The sequence below is a fragment of the Odocoileus virginianus genome, chromosome 20, assembly GCF_023699985.2.
Source record: "Odocoileus virginianus isolate 20LAN1187 ecotype Illinois chromosome 20, Ovbor_1.2, whole genome shotgun sequence".
NCBI classification, from domain to species: Eukaryota; Metazoa; Chordata; class Mammalia; order Artiodactyla; family Cervidae; genus Odocoileus; species Odocoileus virginianus.
Genome location: NC_069693.1, coordinates 21,892,884 through 21,916,533, shown reverse-complemented (window position 1 = coordinate 21,916,533; position 23,650 = coordinate 21,892,884). Strand labels below are relative to the sequence as shown.

Genomic DNA, 23,650 nt, shown 5'->3' with positions numbered 1-23,650 from the left:
CAGTGGTTGAGAATTTGCCTGCTAGTGCAGGGGACATGAGTTCAATACTTGATCCAGAAAGATGCCACATGCAGCTAGGCAACTAAACTCATTCTCCACAACTATTGTGGAGAAGGCAATGGCACCACACTTCAGTACTCTTGCCTGGAAAATCCCATGGACGTAGGAGCCTGGTGGGCTGTAGTCCATGGGGTCGCTAACAGTCGGACATGACTGAGAGACTTCACTTTCATGCACTGGAGAAGGAAATGGCAACCCACTCCAGTGTTCTTGCCTGGAGAATCCCAGGGACAGGGGAGCCTGGTGGGCTGCCGTCTATGGGGTTGCACAGAGTCAGACACGATTGAAGCGACTTAGCAGCAGCAGGAGCAGCCACAACTATTGAACCTGTCTTCTAGAGCCCAGGAGCTACGCCTGCACCCTAGAGCCCGTGCTCTGCAATAAGAGAAGCCACAAGGAGAAGCCTGTGCACTGAAATGAAGAGCAGCCCCCGCTCCCTGCAACTGGAGAAAGCCTGCACAAAGCAACAGAGTCCAAGCACAGGCATAAATAAATAAATAAATCTTAAAAAAAGGGGGGGGCGGGATAATATGTGACAGAACCCTAATATTGCCCACAAAGCCTATTTGTAAACTTTACAGAAAAATTTTGCTGAGTTCTGGGGCTTCCCTGGTGGCTCAGCTGGTAAAGAATCTACCTGTAATGCAGGAGACCTGGGTTTGATCCCTGGGTTGGGAAGATCCCCTGGAGAAGGGAATGGATACCTGCTCCAGTATCCTGGTCTGGAGAATTCCATGGACTGTACAGTCCGTGGAGTTGCGAAGAGTTGGACATGACTGAGCAACTTTCACACACAACAGAAGAAGGGCTTCCCAGGGGCACTAGTGGTAAAGACCCTGACACAGGAGACCCGAGTTCCATCCCTGGGTCGGGAAGATCCCCTGGAGGAGGGCAGAGCAACCCACTCCAGTATTCTTGCCTGGAGAATCCCATGGACAGAGGAGCCTGGTGGGCTACAGTCCACAGGGTCACAAAGAGTTGGGCATGACTGAAGCAACATGGTAATTTGCTTTTTTTTTTTTCTAAGGACTAACATTTACAAAGGCACAAGTCTCAGAAAGTTTATAGGCTAAAAATTGTAAAGTGAAACAGAAACCACTCTGGATATCTTCCTAATAAGGTCTAGAGCATGTTTTAGAGCACTTAGGAAATGACTCCTCAGAGAACTTATGAACATCAATAATTTGGGCTATATATAGATATTAAATATCTCCATGGCATTTTGCAGTTTATAGGGTACTTACAAGCACATTAACTCAGTCTGAGGCTCACAACATTCTAGTGAAGGAACTGTAGGTCAGAAATGTCTATTAATTTTTATAAGAGGAAAGTGAAGCTTAGACCTGTAAAGTGACCAATCCAAAATCAACAGCAGTAAGTGCCAGGATCAGATCTTGATCCCAGATCCTGAGCCTTGACATGATATAATTTTCATAGGTCCACATTTCCATAATAATTTGCATCCTCCTTTTACTTTCAATTTGTGTATAATGAGTTTATCAAAAAAGAAAAATGCATTAAATCACAATTATAAACTCTCATTTGAGTTCACATATCAGCTCAAAAAGGAATTCTCAAATCAGATTCTTTTCATGACATCTATCCTGATTGCAATCATCCTATGAAACTTAATTTTTCCTTAAATGAATTCAAAGACATGAAAACTTATAACTCTATATTCTAAATATAAACTCCATCTCCTTAAAATATGAGGTTCTTATCGAGATTGTATGGATCTGCATAAGGATAGACATATAGGACAATAAAATAGAACTGAAAATCTAGAAATAAATCAATATATTTATGGTCACTTGATTCTGAACAGGGATAACAGAAGAGTTCAATGGGGAAAGAACAGACATTGCAACAAACAGTGCTGAGAAAACTAGATATATGCATAGAAAAGAATAAAGTTGAACATTCCTGCCTAATACCTATACAAAAATTAACTCAAAATTAATCAAGAAGTAAAATATAAGAACTGAAACTATAAAATTCTTATAACAAAATATACATGGAAATCTTCATGATTAAGGACTAGGAGATAGATGTGACACCTAAGTCAAAGGCAAACAAAAGGAAAAATAGAACTTTGGTGCTTCAAAGGACATTATCAAGAAATTGAAAAGACAACCTACAAAATAGAAAAAAAATTTTGCAAATCACATATGCTATAATAGTCTAGTATCCAGAATATTTTTTAGAAAGCACTTATAAAACAACAATAAAAAGGCAAATAACTGAACTCAAAAATGCACAATGCATTTGTGAAGACATTCTCCAAATTGTTAATAATAAGCCCAAGAAGATGTTCAACATTCTTAGTCATCAGGAAAATGCAAATCAAAACCACAGTGAGATATCACTTCACTGTCTTACAATGTCTATAATGAATAAGACAAACATTAACAAGTATAGCAGAGGGCATGAAGAAATTGGAACTCTCGTTCATCACTGGTAGGAATGTAAAATGATACAGGCTCTTTGGGCAAAAGTTTGACAGTTCCTCAAAATGTTAAACACAGAGTTACCATATGAACCAACAATTTCACTCCTAGGTGTACACTTGAGAGAACTGAAAACATATGATCACATAAAAATTGTACACAAGTGTTCACAGCAACATTATTCAGAAGAGCCAAAAAGTGGAAACAGCACAAATATCTATCAACTGATGAATGGAGGTAAATGTGGTATATCCATACATTGGAATATTATTTGGCCATAAAAAGGAATGAAGTACTGACGCACACATAGCAACATGGGCGAACCTTGAAAACTTCATGCTAAGTGAGAGGAGCCAGCCACAAAGGCCCATTGTTGTATATTCCATTTATGTGAAATGTTCAGAATAGGTAAATCCATAGAGACCCAAAGATTAGTGATTGAAGGAGGCTGGAAGGAGGAAAAAGAGGGATTGACAACTGTCTGGGGTTTCTGTTCAAGGTGATGAAATGTTTTGGAATTAAATACTTGTGATGTTTCACAACCTTGTGAACATACTAAAATCCACTGAGCTTTACTTTAAAAGGGTGAATTTCATGGTATGTGAATTATAAATTATAAATCATAATAAATTTTTTAATGAAATTCTTTAAGTTATCCTACCAATATTGTTGTAATGTAAAGCCCTAACAAGGTTTTTGCAGGAGCCAATAAATATAAACCAGAGGATATTTCAAGGGAAAGTTAATACAGTTAAAGTGGCAAAATAATAACATTAGTAAAAGTAAAAGGAAAGTAAAAGTAAAAAATGAAGCTGAAATAAAACCCAAGATTAATGGAAAAGTCTTCTAGATCCAGAACGTGTTTAGGTGAGAGCAGAGAAAAAATAAACTAATTTCTTATTTAATAATTTTTCCCTTATTTGACTATGACCCTGAATCATAACACCTCAGAGGAATTTCTAGGCTGTATGTGTGTGTGTGTGTGTGTGTGTGTGTGTGTGTGTGTGTATTAGTTGCTCAGTTGTGTCTGACTCTTTGTGATCCCATGGAACTATAGCCCACCAGGCTTCTCTGTCCATGGGATTCTGAGGCAAGAATACTGGAGTGGGTTGCCATTTTCTTCTCCAGGGGATCTTCCCAAGCTAGGGATTGAATTCATGTCTCCTGCAATGCAGGTGGATTCTTTACTGTCTGAGCCACCAGGTAAGCCCATTTCTAGGGTACATGAAGGTTTTAAAAATAGCATTATTATGACTCTATTTTACTTGCAGTTCAAGTAGATGAAACCAACCACCCAGTATTACACACTATTATTTGATGAAGCCAAGAAATTTCCCTGGAGGCTCTTTCCTAATGCTCTACCTGCTAGCTATTTTCATGTTGAAAATGTCAACTATGTCAATTTTAAAGTGACATATACAGTCATATTTGTATCCTTCAGACTAAACTCATCAAAAATTACTGTTAAGTACAAAAGCCAGTGTTTATTCCAGCTCACATTCTTACACTATCTAGAAACCTTCTGGTTGGATAAGAATATTCCATTTTCTGGTTACCTACCCAGAAATGAAAATTTTAAAGGAAATTTTAAATTTTTATTTTAAAATGAAATTTAACTGCCGTTCAAGAATACTAATTTCTACCTCAAATCTCAGCCACAATGATTGAATAAGCCATTTACCAAAGAATTGTGAAGGAAAGATCCTCTCACATTAAACACAAGATGGAGACAATGATATCATCTCTTTAGAGATTTCTGGAAAAGCCATTTTGCAAAAGTGCTTTATGCAAATACCAGGACTTGTTGCTTTATAAGCAAAGGTTAGCATTCTCTTTAGCCTCATCTTTGTGGGGTCAGTGATCATACGGGATACATGCATAACGCTTTCATATATTTATTTTACTTAATCAGCACACCAACCCTACAACAGTAGAGACTAGTAATTATTACACTATTATCCATTTCACATTTTAGGAAGCAAGGGTTCAAAATAGAGAAGTGATCTTGCCCAAAGTAACCAGGCTTATAAGAAGCACACTCAAATCTGGATCTTCCAATATCAGATTCCACCTTCTTTCCACCGCATGCCCTACTTCTCCAAGTGAGCCATGTCAAAGGCAGACTTACGCATTCTACAATGAGAGGGATGACAGAATGAGAGGTAAGGAAGTGGTGAGGAAACAGAAGGGAACGATGAGAGGGGAAAGAAGTGTTTTATTAGGAAATGAGTCTAATCACTCTCAATTGCCCCAAATGTCCCTTAAGTGGCAACAATGCCACAAGTTACCCTTCTCTGAATTAATCCTATGCCGCCAGTGTACAGCTACTGTTATTAGTCGAGAATCATGTTCGAGACTTACACGTCTAAAAGGAATTAAAAGATTTTTCTCCTCCGAGTTTCTGACAGCTGAACCTAGCCCCTCCCTCAGTGGTCCGTGGCCCCTAGGTCTCGGTCACATTTAATACCTTAGGGGCCCAAAGAAACCGTGAGATGTGGGGGAAGGAAGGGAAGAGGGTTTGGGTTTGGGGAAACGGGGAGGCTAAGGTTGGGCTAAGGAGAGGGGAGCCTGTGGTGGAACTGTGGTTGGGGGATGTGGGTTTTGTGGCTGAACTCGAAGGTGGGGAAGGAAACCAGGATTAGAGCTGACAGTCAGGGTGAAGTTAAAAGGTTCGGGAGACGATAAGGGGAGCTGAGGAGCTGACAGGACCAGAGAAAGACCTTGGAGAGTGCGATGCTGGGTGGTCTCCACGGCGCCAGGATGCAACGAGGCCCCTCTCGAATGTCTGTGATTGGATGCTCTCTTAGATCCCGCCTCCCCGGACCCCCTCCCCATAAGCCCCGCCCATGCCTCCGGGCGCGCGCCTGGGGAGCGGGGAGGGGGACCAAGCTGAAGAAGGGGGGAGGGGGGGAGAGGAGAGACTCGTGCACGCGCTCCACTCGCTGCGGGTGCGCGAGCAGCGCGCTCCCGCCACCCGCGTCGCCATCTTTTCCCCCTCAGTCTGTCTGTCTGCTCTTGGCTTTGTCCGTCTGCAGCGCCGCCCCTCGGCTCCCCACCACCCGCACGACCCGGAGCTGCCCTCTGCCCGCCAGGGCCCAGTCGCGGAGAGCCCCGGCCCGGCGGGTCCGAGCTGCGGCCCGGGGCCCATTGTCCGGCGGTCTGTCTGTCCGGAGGCGGGGCCCAGGGACCCGGAGCGCCGCGGAGCGCCGAGGCGCCGGGTAAAAAGACCCCCGACTCTTTCCATCCGGGACCAGGCTGAGGATGCAGGGGCTCCTCGCCCCCTCCCTTGGTCGCCGACTGTCGGTCCTTTTGTCAGCCTGCGTCTGGGGAAGGGGCCAGGGGCTCACTCTGGCCTGGGGGGCGGGGGCCGTCCTGGCTCTGACCCTCCTCCTGCCCCCGGCTCCAGCGACGCGGCTGGACCCGGCTGACTCCCCACCGCGGCCGTTCCTCTTTCCCGTCCCTCTGGCGATCTCGGGCGCGGGAGGGGTGTCCGCGCCGCCGCCCTCCCCGCGTGGGCCTAGGTCGGTCTCAGCCGGGCACCGCCGGGACGGCCCCGGCGTCTGACAGGCTGGGCTGAAGCTGGGGGAGGGAGAGGATGGGCGTGAGGGTGCAGACCTGGGTATCAGTCCGGAGCCGCCGTCTCCAGAAAGGCTTCTAAATTTAGATTTCTGAGAAGACTGTATTGTCTGAGCGTTTGTCTGAGCCGCCTCGGAAGACCTCTGGCTCTTGGCTGGTAATTCCCGGGAATCTACCTGTGCTCCTGCCTCAGGAAGTCAGAGGGACCGTCTCGGCTGAGTATACACAAGCTCCGGACCAAACAGAAGCGGGAACAGGGTGAACCGGGAGGCGGCTACGTGACCAGCTTTCTTGTCCTCTCCTTTCTGGCAGGTACAGACCACTGGGATTCAGGCGAGTTTACTTTGCTCCGTGGGAACTGCACCAGATCTGGAGGTGGGAGTGAACCTTCTTTTCTTAAAGCTTGGATTTCACCCATTTTTTCCTTGCCGAAGTCTGTGGCGTGTCCTGGAACCTGCAGCCTAACACCTGTGAGAGATCAGGGACAGTGTTAAGAGGAGTTGTTGGCCCCCCTCCTAAGGATTCTTAACCTTGTTCTAAAGATGGACAAAGCTGCCTCCCTTTTAAAATAGGATCCCTTGTAAACCTGAATCTCACCGGTTACCTTTCTTCCCATCCTCTTTTTCTTCCAGATGGTGTTGTTCAGGCTGTCCATTTACATTTTTGTGTGGGTTTCGGATTACGACTTGGGAACTGAGTCAGTGCTGAAAGTAAAACTGAGTTAGTGAACTTTAGGGCACTGTGTCAATGGATTTTATTAGCGTTTACTGTAAAACAATTGGCTAATCTCAGATCTTGTTGTGCAGTCAAGAATGTACCTCCAGTGCTAGTTTTTTCAATTGTTAATTAATTAAATAACATTTATTTTTAAGAGTCCAAAACCCTACAGGCTTTCTTTTCTTTTGAGGGAGGTAAGAATATTTGCTTCTGTTTTCCCTTTAGTCCTTCGGGTGTAAAGTCAGTCCCATCGGGTACCATCTGGTTGGTTCCCCATTTGGCCACTAGGAGGATTGTGAGATGCAGTGGACACTGGCGATTTAAATATGCAAATGCTGATCTCTGTTTCCTACTTGTAGCTTTAGTATTGTTTAGTATTTAGTATTGTTGCCTCACCAAGGTGATCTGAATATAGCCTGTCTCAAATTATTTAGCCTTCTTTCGAAGGATCTTTATTGCCTTTATCTCATAGTTTCAATTTCAGATCTCGATGGGAAGAAAATGTAAATATTAGTTAAGATTTCATTTCTTCCTTATACAATAGAGAGCTGTAGCTCTGCAGATTTGGGGAAAAAAAATGATAGGCAACCTGCATTTCATTCAAGACTTATAGAAAAAGACCCAAAGTGTAATATCCATTCACCGCTTCAGTTTATGACGCAACTACTTGATTAAAAAGAAATTGTCTACGCAGACAAAACTTAGAGGACACGTTTCATTAGCATTAGCACTCAGCATTCTACCTTAAAATTGATTTTTACTGTATACATTTGGAGTTTTTTTTGTTTTTTTTTAATTAAAGGTCTGAAAAAGAACTGTGTTTGATATGCAGATATGATAGAAGACTGCCTGAAAGCTGCTTCCTTTGCCACTTCCTGTGGAGGCCTGTCTTTGCCATTTGCGGTTTCTTTCTTCTTTTGGTAAGGGGAGGCAGGATCTGATTACAGGTCTGAGGTCCTTTCTGGCTACTTAGAGGAGTTAGTTGGCACAACAGGAGGCAAGTCTTCACTGACTTGAGTGCAGAGTATAGATGGTAGTAAGTAACCTCTCATAATGCCTCTTAAGGCAGTAAACTACAATTTTATATTTGCTTATTCAGTGTGAGTACAATATGAGAAGGCAGGAACTGAAAGAAAAGTTAGAGGGTGATCAGGTCCACATTCTTATCTTTGGTAGGAAAGAGACTGTCTCTCGTTTCAATCTATGTCTGCTTATTCACTCTGTCTTTCAAAGAAAATTCACAGCTTCCTGTACTAATCCATTTCAGACTCTCTAACAACACTTAATGCTGGGAAAGCCTTTCTTATAACTAACCAGGAACTGTAGGCGTAAGTATCTGTTTCCTCCTATTTCAGGGAAGCAGGTGCATGTCTCTGCAACACTTCTTATTTGGGGACTTTTTCTCTTTGTTCTTCCCACTCTTGGCTACACAGAGGCTGGATTGAGAAGAGGCACTAAAGTTATTAACTTTGACCACCACCTGGGAGCATGTGAGCAGGGCCAGGCTGATGCTTCACATTGGGGTATTGAATTAGTACTCTACAATGGGGGTGGCGCCCAGCCCTTCTGGTGAAAGCCCGTCTTCAGCATTGGAAGTCTGATTTGCTTTAGTGCGCTGTCATCCACAGTGCCTGGCACTGTGCCTGCATCACTAGATAGAGGCTCTGCTCCCCATGTTTTCATTGACAGGTGCCCAAGAGTTTTGAGATATTTCCTGTTTCGCAGGAATGTGGTGCCTTTGTTCCCTCCAGGAGAGATAACCTTTTGAAAAAACATCTGGAGGCTCCCATTGGTGCAGATTGCAGGGCTTGACTTCCAGAGGGCATGTGACATGTGAGCTGCCACCGTCTTGAGCTTTCTTTACTTCCTTTCACAATTTGTGGGGTGAGCCCACAGTGTGTCTAATGCTGGTTGCCTGAGTTTTTCACTTTCCTTTCTACCCCGTGACCTTGAACATGATTACTTAACAGTATTCTGGATTCCACAGGTGGGTTTAGAGTAGAATTCTCTAAATCCTTTAGAGTCCCCTCTCAAACTTCTCGGACCTTAATGTTATGCTAGAGATTTATTCATTTCACTCTTTAAATAGTACAGTAATTTATAAATGGTGAGTTTTACATGCTCAAAAACTATTTTAAAAAGTCTTTTATCTTTTAATCATGTACAGTTTCCAGGCTGAATGACACATGCTAACATTATTCTTTTTTTTGTAGGTCAGCACCTTGCAAGGAGGTGGTAACATCCAGTTGTGAAACTGGGAAAAGCCAGAGCTCTTGGATCAGGGAAACATGTCCCGTCGGAAACAGACAAATCCAAATAAAGTTCACTGTGAGTATGGGGCTTTTTTCTTCTGAAACATGGGACTGCTGAGGGTTGGAATGGAAGAGTAATCTGAATTTAGGTGATTGGCTCACACTAATTCTTGAAGCAAAAAAGAGTCAAGGGTGTCAAATGTGAGGGATTTAAAGTGTGTCTGTGCTAGGGAAAGTCTTGGAAGCCTGTCTTAGGAATAGGTGTTCTTGATTCATCCTTAGTATTCACATTAACAGACATTTATAGGGTTCCTACTCTGTGCAAAGCCTTGTGCTAGATGCCAAGGCTGTAAAACAATAAAATGATATGTAAGACTAAAATGTAGCCACAGATATATAGAGAGGTATATGAGCATATAACAAGATAATCTATGCTAAGTATCAAATAAGGATGCTGTACACTGTGTGTACTATAGAAGTTAAGAGGAGGGAGAGAATTCCATGGACTGAAGTAGGCAGGGAATGCTTGATGAAAGAGGCCCCACAACATGACCTTGAACTGCGCTTTGAAAGGTAGAAGGTGGGGTTTTTTAAAACAGAGGAAAGAAGAGGTAAAATCAGGTAGGGGAAACTGCATGAGCAAATATACAAAGAGAGAATGCACATGATATGTTCAGGGAACAAGGAGACTTTGTATGAAGCAAAAGTTTCATTTGTCCAGAAACCACAGACCATGAGGTTAGAGTTGTTTAACTCTACATTGTAGAGGCCTGAAGGCCAGGCCAAGTTCATACTTCATTGTGACTGTAAGGAGATACTGTAAGGTTTTTAAGCAGGGAGAGTGGAGTGACATTTAGACTACAAAGTAGTATTCGGGATGGATCACATGAAGGAGAGACTGATAACAGGAAATAGCTATGCTTTACTGCCTTATGTTATTTCTCAGAAGGTTCATATGTTTGTTTTAGTTCAGTAATTGGATTGTAAACTTCTGGAGGGCCAGACACTATGTCCCATATATAATTCCTGCTGTCCCTTTCTACTTTTAACACTGCTCAGATTTGTTGTTGTTTAGTTACCAAGTCATATCCAACTATTTTGCCACCCAGGATCCTCTGTCCATGGGATTTCCCAGGCAAGAAAACGAGTGGGTTGCCATTTCCTCCTCCAGGGTAACTTCCTGACTTAGGGATTGAACCCTTCTCCTGCTTGGCAAGTGAATTTTTATTTTTTTTTTTTTACCACTGAGCCATCAAGGTAGCAGCACTCCTCTAAGTGGGTGTTCAAAAGGGCCTTATTAAATTAGCATTAACATATTTATGCAGATTTGAGACAATTAACCAGTTTCCTTTGTTCTGAGCAGATAAACATCTTCATTCAAACGTAAAAGACAGACAAATAGCCCCCCATTGTTGTGGAAGACTGACTAAAGCACAGCAACATTTGAAGGGAATTCAGCCTTAGAACATTTGAAAGATTTTTTTTTTTAAAGGGAAGAAATCATACATTTGAGAGGTTAGGTTAGTCAAGGAGTTAAAAGGACTAAAATGTATTAAAAAGATACTGTATGCCAGACAGTGTGTACCTTATTTTATTTTATTGGATAATTTCAAGAGTAGGAGAGAAAACCATAGGTACGGAGGAATTAAGAGGACTTCAGTATGTTATAGATTAAATGAGATTAGGGTGGCAAACATTCATATACAATTAATTCTTCTATTCAAGTCCCAGAAGAGTTGTATAAAACAGAGCAAGTTGGATGCTTCTCAGAGTGTATTCTATAGTAAGTGGATCTGGAAGGCTGCTTAATGTAAAAGTGAGTGGTTCAGGAACAATTTAGAAATTGCTGCCGAAACTGAAATTTAGTGGCCCTAAATGTGGGGATTGTCAAGAGAGATAAGATGAAGTATCTGTAGCATAGGTAACTGAACACAGAAGTTCAGAAGGATTGTCTTCTCTGCTCTGTTTTGAAGATGAATATTGATAAAGACACAGATGTTTCCCCAAGAAGGCAGGGTAGGAAGGGAACTCTTAGTAGAGTGATGAGTTCACAAATAAGGCAGTCATTGGAGTTGGGATTTACCTATAAAAGCCACCTGTCCAAAGAGACTTGGAGGAATGTAGCTTGCAGAGATGATATATGACTGTGATCAGTCCAGAGGAGCCAGTAAATGCTTGTGTGGCAGATTCCTACACCCACATAGCATAAATCCGTAGCCGCATCTCTTTCCACCGTAGTCACTCAAATCTAGGGTGAGCTGCTACTGGAGTTGGAACACAGGCCATAGAGAAGAAGGGAATACCATATCCACAGCTGCAGAAATGCAGTTTTCTAGAGTTGAGCTAGTGAATATCGTAGTACAGTGGTGGAGCGGGTGGGACTTTGCAGACTCCGCACTGGTAACCATTAGAGGGCTGTGAAAGCAAGGTTCGGGTGTAGCTAAACAGCAGACCTTCAGGGAGGGGCTGTTTTCATTGAGACCTCTGGGCGGGAAATTGTGAGTTCGTCTCACATGATGGACTAAGAAAGAAGAAAGACCCTGAGATTTGCTAGTCTGTGGGGACCTTCTGCTTATTTACTATTTGGGGACTGAAGCTGATCCTCCCTTTTTTGAAAGGTCATTTTCTCATTGCCCATGATAATGACAAGTGGAAATTAGTAATTTCAGTCTTCTGACCACGTGAGCCTTCTGTCCCCTTGTGGCAAAATAGAACCAATCAAATATATTGAATTTAATGCCTCTCCTCTATTTAAAATAAATGGAATGGATTCAAGTTCTGGGAGACGGGAAGGTCTGTAGAAGCTTTGCTTAAATGTCAAAGCCAATCCGCATTTGAGCAGAGTAATGACTGAGCTCCATCAGATCTGCCTTCTGGGAAGAAGAGGATTGTGTGGCGTGAAGCTCAAAGCCCACCTAAAAGAATATATTAAGAATCGCACTTAAAAAAAAAAGAATCGCACTGCTGTAGCCCAGCAGCATCTGTCAGATCTACTTTAGAAGCCAACAGGCAGGGTGCTCTGGCATATACTTACTTGGCTTTCCTCAGGATTGTCTCTGGATCTAAACTATCATCATGATCTCTCCTCCCAGAAACATCTAGGCACTCTTATGTTTTGCCCAGTTGGTTAATAGACTTGATGCAGAGTTTTTGGAATAGAAGTCCAGAATTATTGTTAGTTACAGAGGAACTGCTGATAGCTTGAGATCTCTGTTAGATCTCTTCCCTCCCTCCTTCCTCATCTCACCCCCTTCTGAGTACAAACTTCTGTAAACTGTTTCTAGAGTGGTTGCAAATACAGTCCTTTGCACACTTTCATCTGATGTGTTTGTACCAAGCAAACCACTTAAGTAAAGGAACACTTTTTCTTAAGAGACTTTTGTTTTCAAATTATATATGAGACTGAAAACTTCCAACTTCAATTAAAGTTTTTAACTTTTACAGAGAAGTAGGAAAAAAGGCTTTAAAGTCCCTCATCTTCTAAAGAGTGCAATTTGTTTTGTCTTCATTCATTGTCAGCATCCTTGTAAGATAATGATTCTGTTCCCAACATGTGGTAGCACCTCAGTTATGGAGAGTGTCAGCTAGAAAAAGAATCCTAAGCGCCTCACTCCCAACACTAACTTATTTTATTCTGAATTCGACATCTGCTCTCCTAGAAAATGTCTCAACTGCTTTACTTAATTTCATTCCACCAGACATTGCATTTATTTAACTGCACCAAAGACTCAAGAAAGATAATTGTAAAATCTTTTTCTTTCCAGTAACTTTCATCTCAGGCTTCTTATCTGTTCTACAGACTTGCTTGTGTGACTTTATTCTTATCTGGTCTAAAAGACCTTAGCCAAATCAAACCAACAGTATCTAGATTTCATACCATAAAAATGAGAGGTAGCACCTTGCTTTTTACTGTTGAGCTTAGATGACTTTTTCTCAACTATCAATAGACAGATACATACCCATGTTAATTAAATAAGATGGTTACTTTACATTGATATCTAGAAACCAGAGGATTTTTTTAACCGACTCCAATAGTCTCAAGACAGAAGGAAATAGTAATTGTAAAAGCAGACAATTGTATAACACTTCTTAATCACTAGTATCTGTATAGATCATATTATACCTGAGTTAACATGACATACTTTTAGCAAGTATCACTACTTTATGAAAGAATCCTTTTTTATAGTTTTTATATAGTTTGCTTTATGTTGATATTTAAAATAGGAATATCCCTGAGGAGTAAAGTTTACCTTAGCCTTTTTCCCAAGTCAGGAGTGGAATAAAGTATGGGACCATAGCTTTTCTTTCCAAACTGCCGAAAAAGAGAATAACAATTAATATAACCCAACAATCCTAGGTGAGAATGCTCCTAAAAGTCCTGGATAGGGCAGCTGTATTAAACAGACTCTTCTCTGTTCTGTGAAGGCCTAAATATTTAGATAACATCAAGAGAAGTAAATTTTTAGCCCAAGTTAATGGAGACTAGACTGAATTACTAGCTGATCTTGAAAAGTACATATTCTTTTAGATGTCCTTCTAATTCAGTGGTGATTCCCCTTTAAGAAAGGAGGGGAAAGTGTAGATTCTTGGTGTGTTAAAAACCTAGCTGGTTTCTGGATAGGCTTCTTTAGAGATGTCTTTGATGTGGATGGTCTGCCCTTGATAATTATATGCTAGTACATAACTTATTCCTTAGTGTCATACCTGCCATGGCCACCAGGTCCAAAAACAGGCATTTACCCAGAGTTCCTTAACTGTTCCAGTTGGCCATGGTCTTGTGGTTACAGAGCAGCCAACAAGGAGAAATTCGGTATTTTACTGCTGCGGAGAGGAGAGAGGAGGCCCTGTAACACAGTTCACTTTCTCCTCTCCATGGCTACAATTTATATCCAGTGTGCCATCCTGAATATTATGAAGGTTGACTTGAAGCAGCTTATTTTTCCTTTACTTGAGGGCTGTGTATCTAGAAGTGCACTTAGACGTTTCGCATCTCTGTTCCCACTCACAGTATCATTCAGAGAATCATAATATTACTCTAAGCCAGGCATGGTAACTCATCACATGGCGTCAGAACCAGAAAAATGATGGTTCCTTTCTTCATTACTGGCCTTGAGAATATTATTTTGATATTTGCATTGTATATATCAGTTTCTCCTAGAAGGAAAGTAACACTGACAGTAGGATCAGAGCTATTCTTATCACACAGAGACAAGCATTTGTTTTTGGTAAAATCACTCTAATGAACCACTTAAACTTCTGTTTATAACTATGCTAGAAAGGAGTTGAAAAATATGGTTATTAAGGGTTGGATAGACTGGAGTTTGAATCTTTGTTTCCACCGTAGATCTTAGTTTTTCTCCCAAGTAAAATATGGATAGTAATTCCCACGACAAAGGGTCTTGCAGAGAATTAAGGTGAAGTAGGAACTATAAAGGAGGAGAAGGGGGCGAAAGAGGATGAGGTGGTTGGATGGCATCACTGACTCAATGGACATGAGTTTGAGCAAACTCTGGAAGATGATGGACAGGGAAGACTGGCGTGCTTCAGTTCATGGGATCGCAAAGAGTCAAACACAACTTAGCGACTGAACAACAACAAAGCAACTATAAAGCACTTAACACAGCCTGGAAGTCGGAAGTGCAAAATAATCACTATTATTAGCATTCAGCACTTAACATATAGGACATGTTCACTGAATATTTGCTGAATAAATGCCTAAGTGAATCACACAAAGCCCGTGTGTGTTCTCAGTCACTCAGTCATGTCCAGCTCTTTGCGGCCCCATGAACTGTAGCCTACCAGGCTCCTCTGTCCATGGAATTACCCTAGCAAGAATACTGGAGTGGGTTGCCACTTCCTCCTCCAGGGGATCTACCTGACCCAGGGATTGAACCTGTGTCTCTGTGGCTTCCTGCATTGGCAGGCGGGTTCTTTACCACTGAGCCACCTGGGAAGTCATACTTCACATCAATTTTTTCACTGCCCGAAGACTAGTTGTTCAAGTCATTTGACCAGGTCGTTTCTCTTAAATCATTGTATCAGCCTCGGAACCTGAGTCTGTTTAATTTCCCTTCTCTTCATTAAGAAAGCACCCGGCCTATTGTCAGACATTTCACTACGGCTTTTATTATTCTTCCTTGGTGGCTGGGGAATGGGGATTGTAGTTTCCACTCTGACTGAGATAATGGAAACCTTGAGAAACCCAATTCTTTTTTTTCCTTATGCCTGGCCTCTTGGAAATAAAAGAGCACTTAAATGTTAACTCCTCAATAACCACACAAACACCAGGCGGAGTTCCTTTGGGTAAATGCACAGTCAAGGATGGTTCCAGGGCTTTTGGATACCCCATACAAAGAGAAAAAAAAAGACCACACTAAACCAAGGAGACTAGATGAAATATTATCCTGTTGCGAACTGGTTGGCATGTTTCAGGAAGTTTGTTCCTCAGCAGAAGTGAGTTACATATTATCCATTTTCCTTTAAATCAATCATTCAACCAATTGTTTATTTGCTTGTGACTAATTCTTATAGATGTGAGAGAGTCAAGGGAAAACTTCCATAGTATGTCTTGTAAGGAGAATGGATGAAAGATGGGGTCAGAGATACTGTTTTTAGATGGATTGTTTGAAGCACTTGCTTATATAGTCAGAAGTAGGCAGTCAGGGCCATGTAGCTAATACACTAAGATTCAAAATTGTGCCCAGATTTGTTGCCCTGTCTTCATCCCATCGCGTTGCCTCTTCTTGTCTCTGTCTCTCCATTCCTGATGGAACATTATAATAGCAATTTATCACCTCTAAAAGGAGTCGAGTAGGAGGATTTAAGAGAAGCAAATGCTTCTTTCTAGAGCATCTGGCTTCTTGCCCAGGAAGAGTAGCTGTGCCCAGAAACCACTGGAGGCCACCAGCTGACTTGGAGATGAATGACCCCACCACAGGGTACCTGCCTGTCTCCTACCTTTGAATGGTCTGCCTTTCCAACCAGCTTGCCTGGGGATGTACTGCCCAGCTGGTGGCCTGACTATTTTTCCTTGTGACCACCAGGGGATCAAGTATTTGCTGGGCTAGAAGAGCAAGCCCGCCAGGCGATGATGAAAACTGATTTTCCTGGAGACCTTGGCAGTCAGCGACAAGCTATTCAACAACTAAGAGATCAGGACTCCAGTAGCAGTGAGTTCTGCACCTTCTGGTAATGACTCAGGGCAATGGGAGAAGAATTATCAGAGTGTGTGTGCTCTGGGGATTGTGCATGGGGGGTGGGAGGAAGACCTGAAGGAGATTTGTGGATCCTCAGTGTTCCCACAGGTGTTCTAAGGTATATGGGCATATGGTTGTGCAGAGAGGGAACAGGTTTGACATTGTGTGTTTTGTTTTGTTTTTTAACTCAAGGACTGCAGTACTTGGCATAGTGCCATACACAGATAGGTTTGTGATAACTCTGATAGGGGCATAGGGATGTTTAGGGATGTTTAGTGTGCAAGGAGCCCCTGGGCTACGTCAAATGAGAAGAAAAGAAAATCCCTATCCCTTAGAATCTATTTATTCATAATTAATAAAATACAAGCATGGTATTCATGAAGGTTTTGCTTGAAGACCCAATTTTAATGCTCTGTAAGAGGATTTGTTTATTAGTGAGATTACATGGCACATAAAATGGTAACGTGCAGCGTGCAGGCCTTCCCACCCCACGTCCTGAGTAGATCCTTTGATGAAGAGAATGAAAAGACAGTGGCTGGTAACTGGCTGAGCCTCAGGGATCATCTGTTCCACGATTTGCTTGAACAAATACACTTTGAGATGTGTTATTTTCTAGGATGATACCCTCACTTTATTAATTTGATCCTTCTGATATTGGCTGTTATTAGTATCAATTCAGATTGACATTTCTGATTTTTCTCCACACTTGCGGTTGAAAAGGAGAGAAGAGGGAGAGAGTTCTGCACTCTTCTAGGCATTACATTTTCTATTTAAATTAACATGTTAGCAATAAAAATAGTAATTTAGCAAGTCATTGCTCAGGTAAAGAAAAATAAACCCAAATATTTCTCGAAAGTCTGCAGGAGCCCCGGTTTTAGTAGTAGGTGGGAATGCCAAATCTACGGAAGTCGGGCAGGTTTCCTTTCTGGAAAAGTTGTATCATCCCTTTACATGGCAGACTTTTTTTTTTTTAACGTTTCTAGTAGATATATTTGAATTTTTGAGAAATTACAAAAAGTGTTTGATACAGTATTGTCTTAGACTACAGGTATTCTAAATAAGTTGATGAGAAAACATTGTATCATTTAATCTGTGCCGATCCTTATTTACTGAAGTGGATTCAAACTAAACCTTTGGACTGAGGAGTAGTGCACACGTACTACGGATCTTTCCAGGACTCAAATCCAGGCCACTAACCAAGTGGAATATCTAACAGAGACACAAGTAACTACTAGCAGGTGATGTGAGTAGATTTTCTTTGGAAGAAAGGGAATGTGACCAGTTTTGCCCAGTTACTGGTAGATTTAGAAATTACTTAAGGGATAGTAGAAGGTAAGCATCGTTAGCCAAGAAAGCCGAGTCCCACTGCCAGTGCAGAGAGCCTGGTGAAGCTCCATCCTGAATTCCTCTCACTGACATTCAGGCCCAGAAGTCCAAGATCCAGGTGGTGTTGGGACGGGACTAGAGTCTTGACAGCTTCCCCAGGTTTGGCTTCCTCTTGGGATCTTCAATGTACTAGCACTTTTTTTTTTTCCTTTAGAAAGAACTCCTTACATTACTATGTTTAAAAAGAAAAACAAAATCATTTTTTTTCCTATTTTATAATAGGAAAAAAAAAAATCAGCTCACACAAACCTTGCAGATCCCCTAGCCACAGGCAGACCTCTACACAGCCACATCCTACTCCTAAACTAAAACAAACTCAATTCTTACTTTAGTCATTAGAAATGATGTTTCATCCCAAAGTAAAGAATGTCCTGTTCCCTCCAGTTAAGCATTAAGTTATCCATCAGATAATCCAAGGAACCACCAGGAATAACGGACTTATTTAGCCTAGACTGCTGAGTTCCCAGCAGGGTGAGGACACCGTGAGTCAGACACCACTGCAGAATGCCAGAGGTCGGTTGCTGTACTAACTCCTGCACTGTCCTGAGCAGCTTTTCCCCTAGAAAGTGACATTTTTACCTAATTTCCTACTACCTCCTTTATCGATAAGAAGAGAGAAAAACTTGCTGGTGTTTCTACAAGTGCGCCTTGTGGTTTGTTGGGAGAGAAAAGACTAGAGGGTCTCAGAATAGAACAGAGTATGACACCATGGAGAAACTGTGCAGCGAGGTTAGGGACAAAAGTAAGTAATAAAATCAATGATAAATGTTGGTAAGTTGAAAGTTGTGTGTTGTCGGAATAAGCATGGTGTGAGGGGCATGGGAGGTATGATTTGAAGTGTGAGATATTTGGGAACTGTTTGTAAGAAGTTATCATTTTTATGGTAATATACAAGGCCTAATAACCATTTTTCAATGCAGTTTTACCTCCGATTTTCTCTTTTATGTATATATGACACCATAAGGAACAGTTAGAGCTGGCTTCCACTTAACATGATTTGTACTCAAAAAAAGCTCTGATACCAACTATATTATGGAAGATCTGGGGGTGTTTTCCATTTTAGCTGCAAACTCTTGGGTGGAAAGCAACACAAGACATACTCATGCAAAAATCAGAATAAGTGACCAGTTTGTGTGTTCCAGGTGACAGTGAGGGAGACGAAGAGACCACACAAGATGAAGTCTCTTCCCATACGTCAGAAGAAGATGGAGGAGTGGTCAAAGTGGAAAAAGAGTTAGAAAATGCAGAACAGCCTGTTGGTGGAAAGAAAGTGGTAGAGCATGAGGCAAGTGACAAGTGGATCCTGAATCTGGGCACCCCTTCCCCTTCTGCTCTGTCCAGATGCCTCTCTTCCACCTGAAGGCAACTCTTGCCTCTGAGGGTCTCCGGGGTTTTCAGATGCAGCCTGTCTTCTTTCACAGCACCAGGTACCCGACCTCAGGCACACAGTTCTCATCACACCCAGCCTTCCTTTTCCACCCACCCACATATCACTTTACCCACATGCAGCTCCTGCGCTCCCGAAGCTCCCCACTTCTTTCTGGCAGAACATCCATCTTTGCAAAACTATTAGCTGACTTCCTGAGATGTATGCTTGAATACGCTTGCAAATTTCAGTCACAGTGTTAAATAAGGTGCCATCTTTTCAATGAATTGTCTCTTGAGGAGTCCTGCAAGAGGCATGGCAGGAGGGAAAGCTAATCTTCTCCCTACAGTGTTTACCTTAGAGGGGAAAAATTAGATAAGCTCTCTGGAATAATTCTATGTCTTCATGGCAGGAAGCCTTGGAGAAAATGAAGATGGGAACAAATTTAATTCCCTTTCCCCTGTCACTCTTTCCTTTGACTTATGATGGGAACCTGAGAATAATGTATGATAAGAGGTTGTGTTCCTTTTAACAGGAAACCCTTTTAAAAGTAGCAGGGGCAGGGAAGAGACTGGTAAACCATCTTAGTGAATTGCCTACTTGTTGTGTTGCAGGTCACGGAGAATTTGCATTCTGACCCGTTACTTGGACTCTGCCAGTGTCCCCTCTGCCAGCTCGACTGTGGGAGTCGGGAACAGCTGATTGCTCACGTGTACCAGGTATGGCTTAGGGAGCCACATGTTCCAGAAAATGGGCGCCGGTGACTTGTTTAGCCTTTGCCTCCAGCCCCAGAAAGAACCTTGGGTTGTTTTTGCTTCCACCCAGATTCCACTCTTAGAGAGTAAGTGGGATACATTGAGTGAATTATGTTCTGGGTTCCCAGGCAGACATACAGTGAAAATTAAGTATCATTTTTTTCCTAAAATAATTAATGTATATTTTATATAGTGAGAGAGAAATGGGCTTTGTTTCAAAGAAGAAAAAAATGAGTTAACAGATGTTTCTGAAATACTGGAGAAAGTTAGTGTAAACCAATGCATCAGAGCAAGACAACCTTTTTTCCCCCGATCTAGTCACAGAGCACATGTGTCTTGTGATCTGTAGTGAACAGGCATCAGCACACATGGCAGCCTGGGTTTTACCATAAAGATCACAGGTTTATGAGGGGAAGCATTTCTTCAGAAGACGTGATATTAAAAGAAGGAAGGAAAAGCTGTGCATTTAAATACCTTTTGAGTACCAGTCTTCCCAGCCAGCTTCTAGACTTGGCCTTCAATGCTCCTTTAAAGTGCACTTATTGGGTTTCCCTGGTGGCTCAAGACGGTAAAGTGCACTTATACCTACACACCATGGGGCAAACAGACCATGAGAAATTATCCTGAGCAAAAATTCTTCTCAGGCGCTGAAGAGGGATGTGGCATCTCATTGTTCCCCAAGCCAGCCCCACATCCCAGAACATAGTCAGAACTCAAATCAGTGAAATCTGAGCAGTGGTGTGGATGGTCTCACCCTTCTGAAGGCCCTTTAACATGAGCCTGTTCCTTTTCTGGGTGCTAAATATGGAGAAGAGTTCTTGTTCTAAGACTAAGGAAAGAGGGGACATTTCCCAGAAAGTAGTTCCTCAGTGGGTAGAACTTGTCCTGGAGCTGGTGTGAGTTGACAGATGAGGCTCTCTTTTCCAGCACACTGCAGCTGTGGTGAGCGCCAAGAGCTACATGTGTCCCGTCTGTGGCCGGGCCCTCAGCTCCCCAGGGTCACTGGGTCGCCACCTCTTAATCCATTCGGAGGACCAGCGGTCTAACTGTGCTGTGTGTGGAGCCCGTTTCACTAGCCATGCCACATTTAACAGGTTAGCCGGGCACCTAAACCTCTATGCTGGGAGCAGATTATTGGGTGTGGGTTCTCCTTTCCCAGTCAAAGACTTGGCATTGCAAAGGCAACTGACTCTTGACTCTGGAAATACAAGGAAGGAGGCTAATAAATATGTCCATTCCGTTAAAACACCCCCAAAGGGAAATGAATTCTCGTGTTTCCTTAATCAGAATATCTTCATCTAGAAAGGGATGTGGGGAAGTCCAAGAACGTTCATGATAAAGCATGGAGAAAGAAGTTAGAGGGGCCGTGAGGACCCTCACATGAAGACAGTCTCCTCCGTGTCCAGGAAGACGGGCTGTGTGCGCTGTCCGCGTCCTGTTTGCTAATTAGTGTACAAGGCAGGGTCAGCCAGGGAGACGTGAAGCCAGTGGACTGGACCTCCACTGTGGCAGCTCCCACCTCAAGGAGGACTGCCTTGCACAGCTCCTGCAGACACCAGCAGTTTGTCTTGAACGGAACTGTACGTTGTAAGGGCTCCTCCTCTGATTTCTGATGGCTTGCTGTGGCGGTTGGCTCAGTCCCTAACCCCAGGTGGTCTTCAAGACTTGGTAGACACTCTGGCCCAAAGAAGGGCAAGAGTGGAAAGGTAGAGGAGGTCTCCCAAGTACTCAAGCTGACCCCTAGTGGTGAACTTGGAGCGACTGGCCTGGCAGGACAGAATAAATCAGGGCCTTGTTAGACCATGGCATTAACCATACAAAATTTTTGCTTTCCAGTGAGAAACTCCCCGAAGTCCTTAATATGGAATCCCTACCGCCAGCCCACAGTGAGGGCCCCTCCAGTGCCGAGGGGAAGGACATTGCCTTTAGTCCTCCAGTGTACCCTGCTGGAATTCTGCTTGTATGCAACAACTGTGCTGCCTACCGGAAGCTGCTGGAAGCACAGACCCCCAGTGTCCGCAAATGGGCCTTGCGTCGGCAGAATGAGCCTTTGGAAGTCCGGCTGCAGCGACTGGAACGAGAGCGCACAGCCAAGAAGAGCCGGCGGGACAATGAGACCCCCGAGGAGCGGGAGGTGAGGCGCATGAGGGACCGAGAAGCCAAGCGCCTGCAGCGCATGCAGGAGACAGACGAGCAGCGGGCACGCCGGCTGCAACGAGATCGGGAGGCCATGAGGCTGAAGCGAGCCAACGAGACCCCCGAGAAGCGGCAGGCCCGGCTCATCCGGGAGCGGGAGGCCAAGCGGCTCAAGAGGAGGCTGGAGAAAATGGACATGATGTTGCGAGCTCAGTTTGGCCAGGACCCTTCTGCCATGGCAGCCTTAGCAGCCGAAATGAACTTCTTCCAGCTACCTGTGAGTGGGGTGGAGTTGGACAGCCAACTCCTGGGCAAGATGGCCTTTGAAGAGCAGAACAGCAGTGCTCTGCACTGAAGCCACACCCTCCTGCCTGCCTTCCCGCTCACCACCCACCCGAACCCACAGGGATCCGTACTCAGTCACCCTCAGATCCTGTCCTTGTAGCAGAGGCAGGCCCGGGTTTGTTGCAGGTGGACCTGCATACCCCTTGCATGTGGGAGCAGGATGATGGGGTCAGGAGGGACCCGGTTCCAGGCAGCTGTGGATGAGGGAGCAGGCACTCCAGACACTTCAACTATCCAGCCCACTGCTGCAAGGTCTGCGCGTGGGACTGTGGGGTCCCAGTGCGGCCCGCGGAGTTATGAGGGCAAATAAATTAATTTTATCTTTACTGCCCTTTCCTGCTCTTCTCTTGATTTCATTCTAGCAAATGAAGTGATCTAAGACCTGGATGGAAGTTTTCAGACAGGAACTTATAGTGATTGTCTTTTTCCAAGGGAGGGTGCTCCTCCACTTAGGCTCTCCAAGCAGACATCCCTTATCTGGCCTTCACAAGTTAATGACAACTTTTGAGAAAGAACTGATGCCAGCTTTGTGAGGGTCCATGCCCACAACCCTAATGAGGCTTGCCTGTGGTCCCAAGAGCTATTTCAAGCTAGCTTTCCTTTTCTAAACTTGGAAGTAGACAACTTTTCTAATGACTGGGGCTTCCCTGATAGTTCAGTTGGTAAAGAATCCGCCTGCAATGCAGGAGACCTTGGTTCAATTCCTGGGTTGGGAAGATCCGCTGGAGAAGGGATAGGCTACCCACTCCAGTATTCTTGGACTTCCCTTGTGGCTCAGCTGGTAAAGAATCCACCTGCAATGTGGGAAACCTGGGTTCGATCCCTGGGTTGGGAAGATCCCCTGGAGAAGGAAAGGATACCCACTCCAGTATTCTGGCCTGGAGAACTCCATAGACTGTATAGTCCATGGGGTTGCAAAGAGTCGGCCGCTGACTGAGCAATATTGAGCATACCTTTTCCAAACTCAGAAGCAGACACCTTTCCTCATGACTGGCACTTGCTAAAGAGGATGCAGTATTTAGACTAGGTACCAACTACTTTGCCCAGCAGAATTCAGTCTGCCAAACTTAAAATTCTACCCTAGACAGCAGTCATTTGCATTTAGGGATACAGTCATAGAAACAGCTGCAATATTAAGGTACATAGTGCCAGGGAACTCAATATTTGAGAGAAGAGGTTAACAGCCCATCTTTTTATGTAGTCCCCAGAGCCAAGGTACGATAATAAAACCCACTGAGGAAAATCCAGAGTTAAGGTGATACCGAGAGCTCAAGTCAGTAGTGGTCAAGACCGGAGCAAAATGACTACTCTGGCAGTTTGTATGGCTGCCAAACCATGGAGGAGATGAGAGCTGAGGTCATTTCTAAAAAGCCGCCTGTGATGGTACACAACAAGCACACAACTTTCCTTAGCC

At 43.5% G+C, this 23,650-nt stretch overlaps 1 protein-coding gene across 7 annotated transcripts; it reads left to right on the top strand.

Moving 5' to 3' along the window:
• Positions 1–5,638: 5,638 nt before the first annotated feature.
• ZNF821 (zinc finger protein 821) lies at positions 5,639–22,562 on the top strand. Of its 7 annotated transcripts, none has more exons than XM_070451061.1 (10): positions 5,639–5,725; positions 6,396–6,458; positions 7,603–7,720; positions 9,014–9,128; positions 15,900–15,990; positions 16,096–16,221; positions 18,777–18,919; positions 19,615–19,719; positions 20,683–20,849; positions 21,592–22,562. In XM_070451061.1, the coding sequence occupies exons 5-10, from the start codon at positions 15,975–15,977 to the stop codon at positions 22,244–22,246; spliced, it is 1,212 nt and encodes a 403-aa protein (XP_070307162.1). In that variant the 5' UTR covers positions 5,639–5,725; positions 6,396–6,458; positions 7,603–7,720; positions 9,014–9,128; positions 15,900–15,974; the 3' UTR covers positions 22,247–22,562. The 7 variants fall into 7 exon arrangements, with proteins under 7 accessions (XP_070307162.1, XP_070307161.1, XP_020757472.2 ...); XM_070451060.1 differs by having other exon boundaries at positions 15,836–15,990; XM_020901813.2 differs by lacking the exon at positions 15,900–15,990 and having other exon boundaries at positions 7,633–7,720.
• Positions 22,563–23,650: the final 1,088 nt, after the last annotated feature.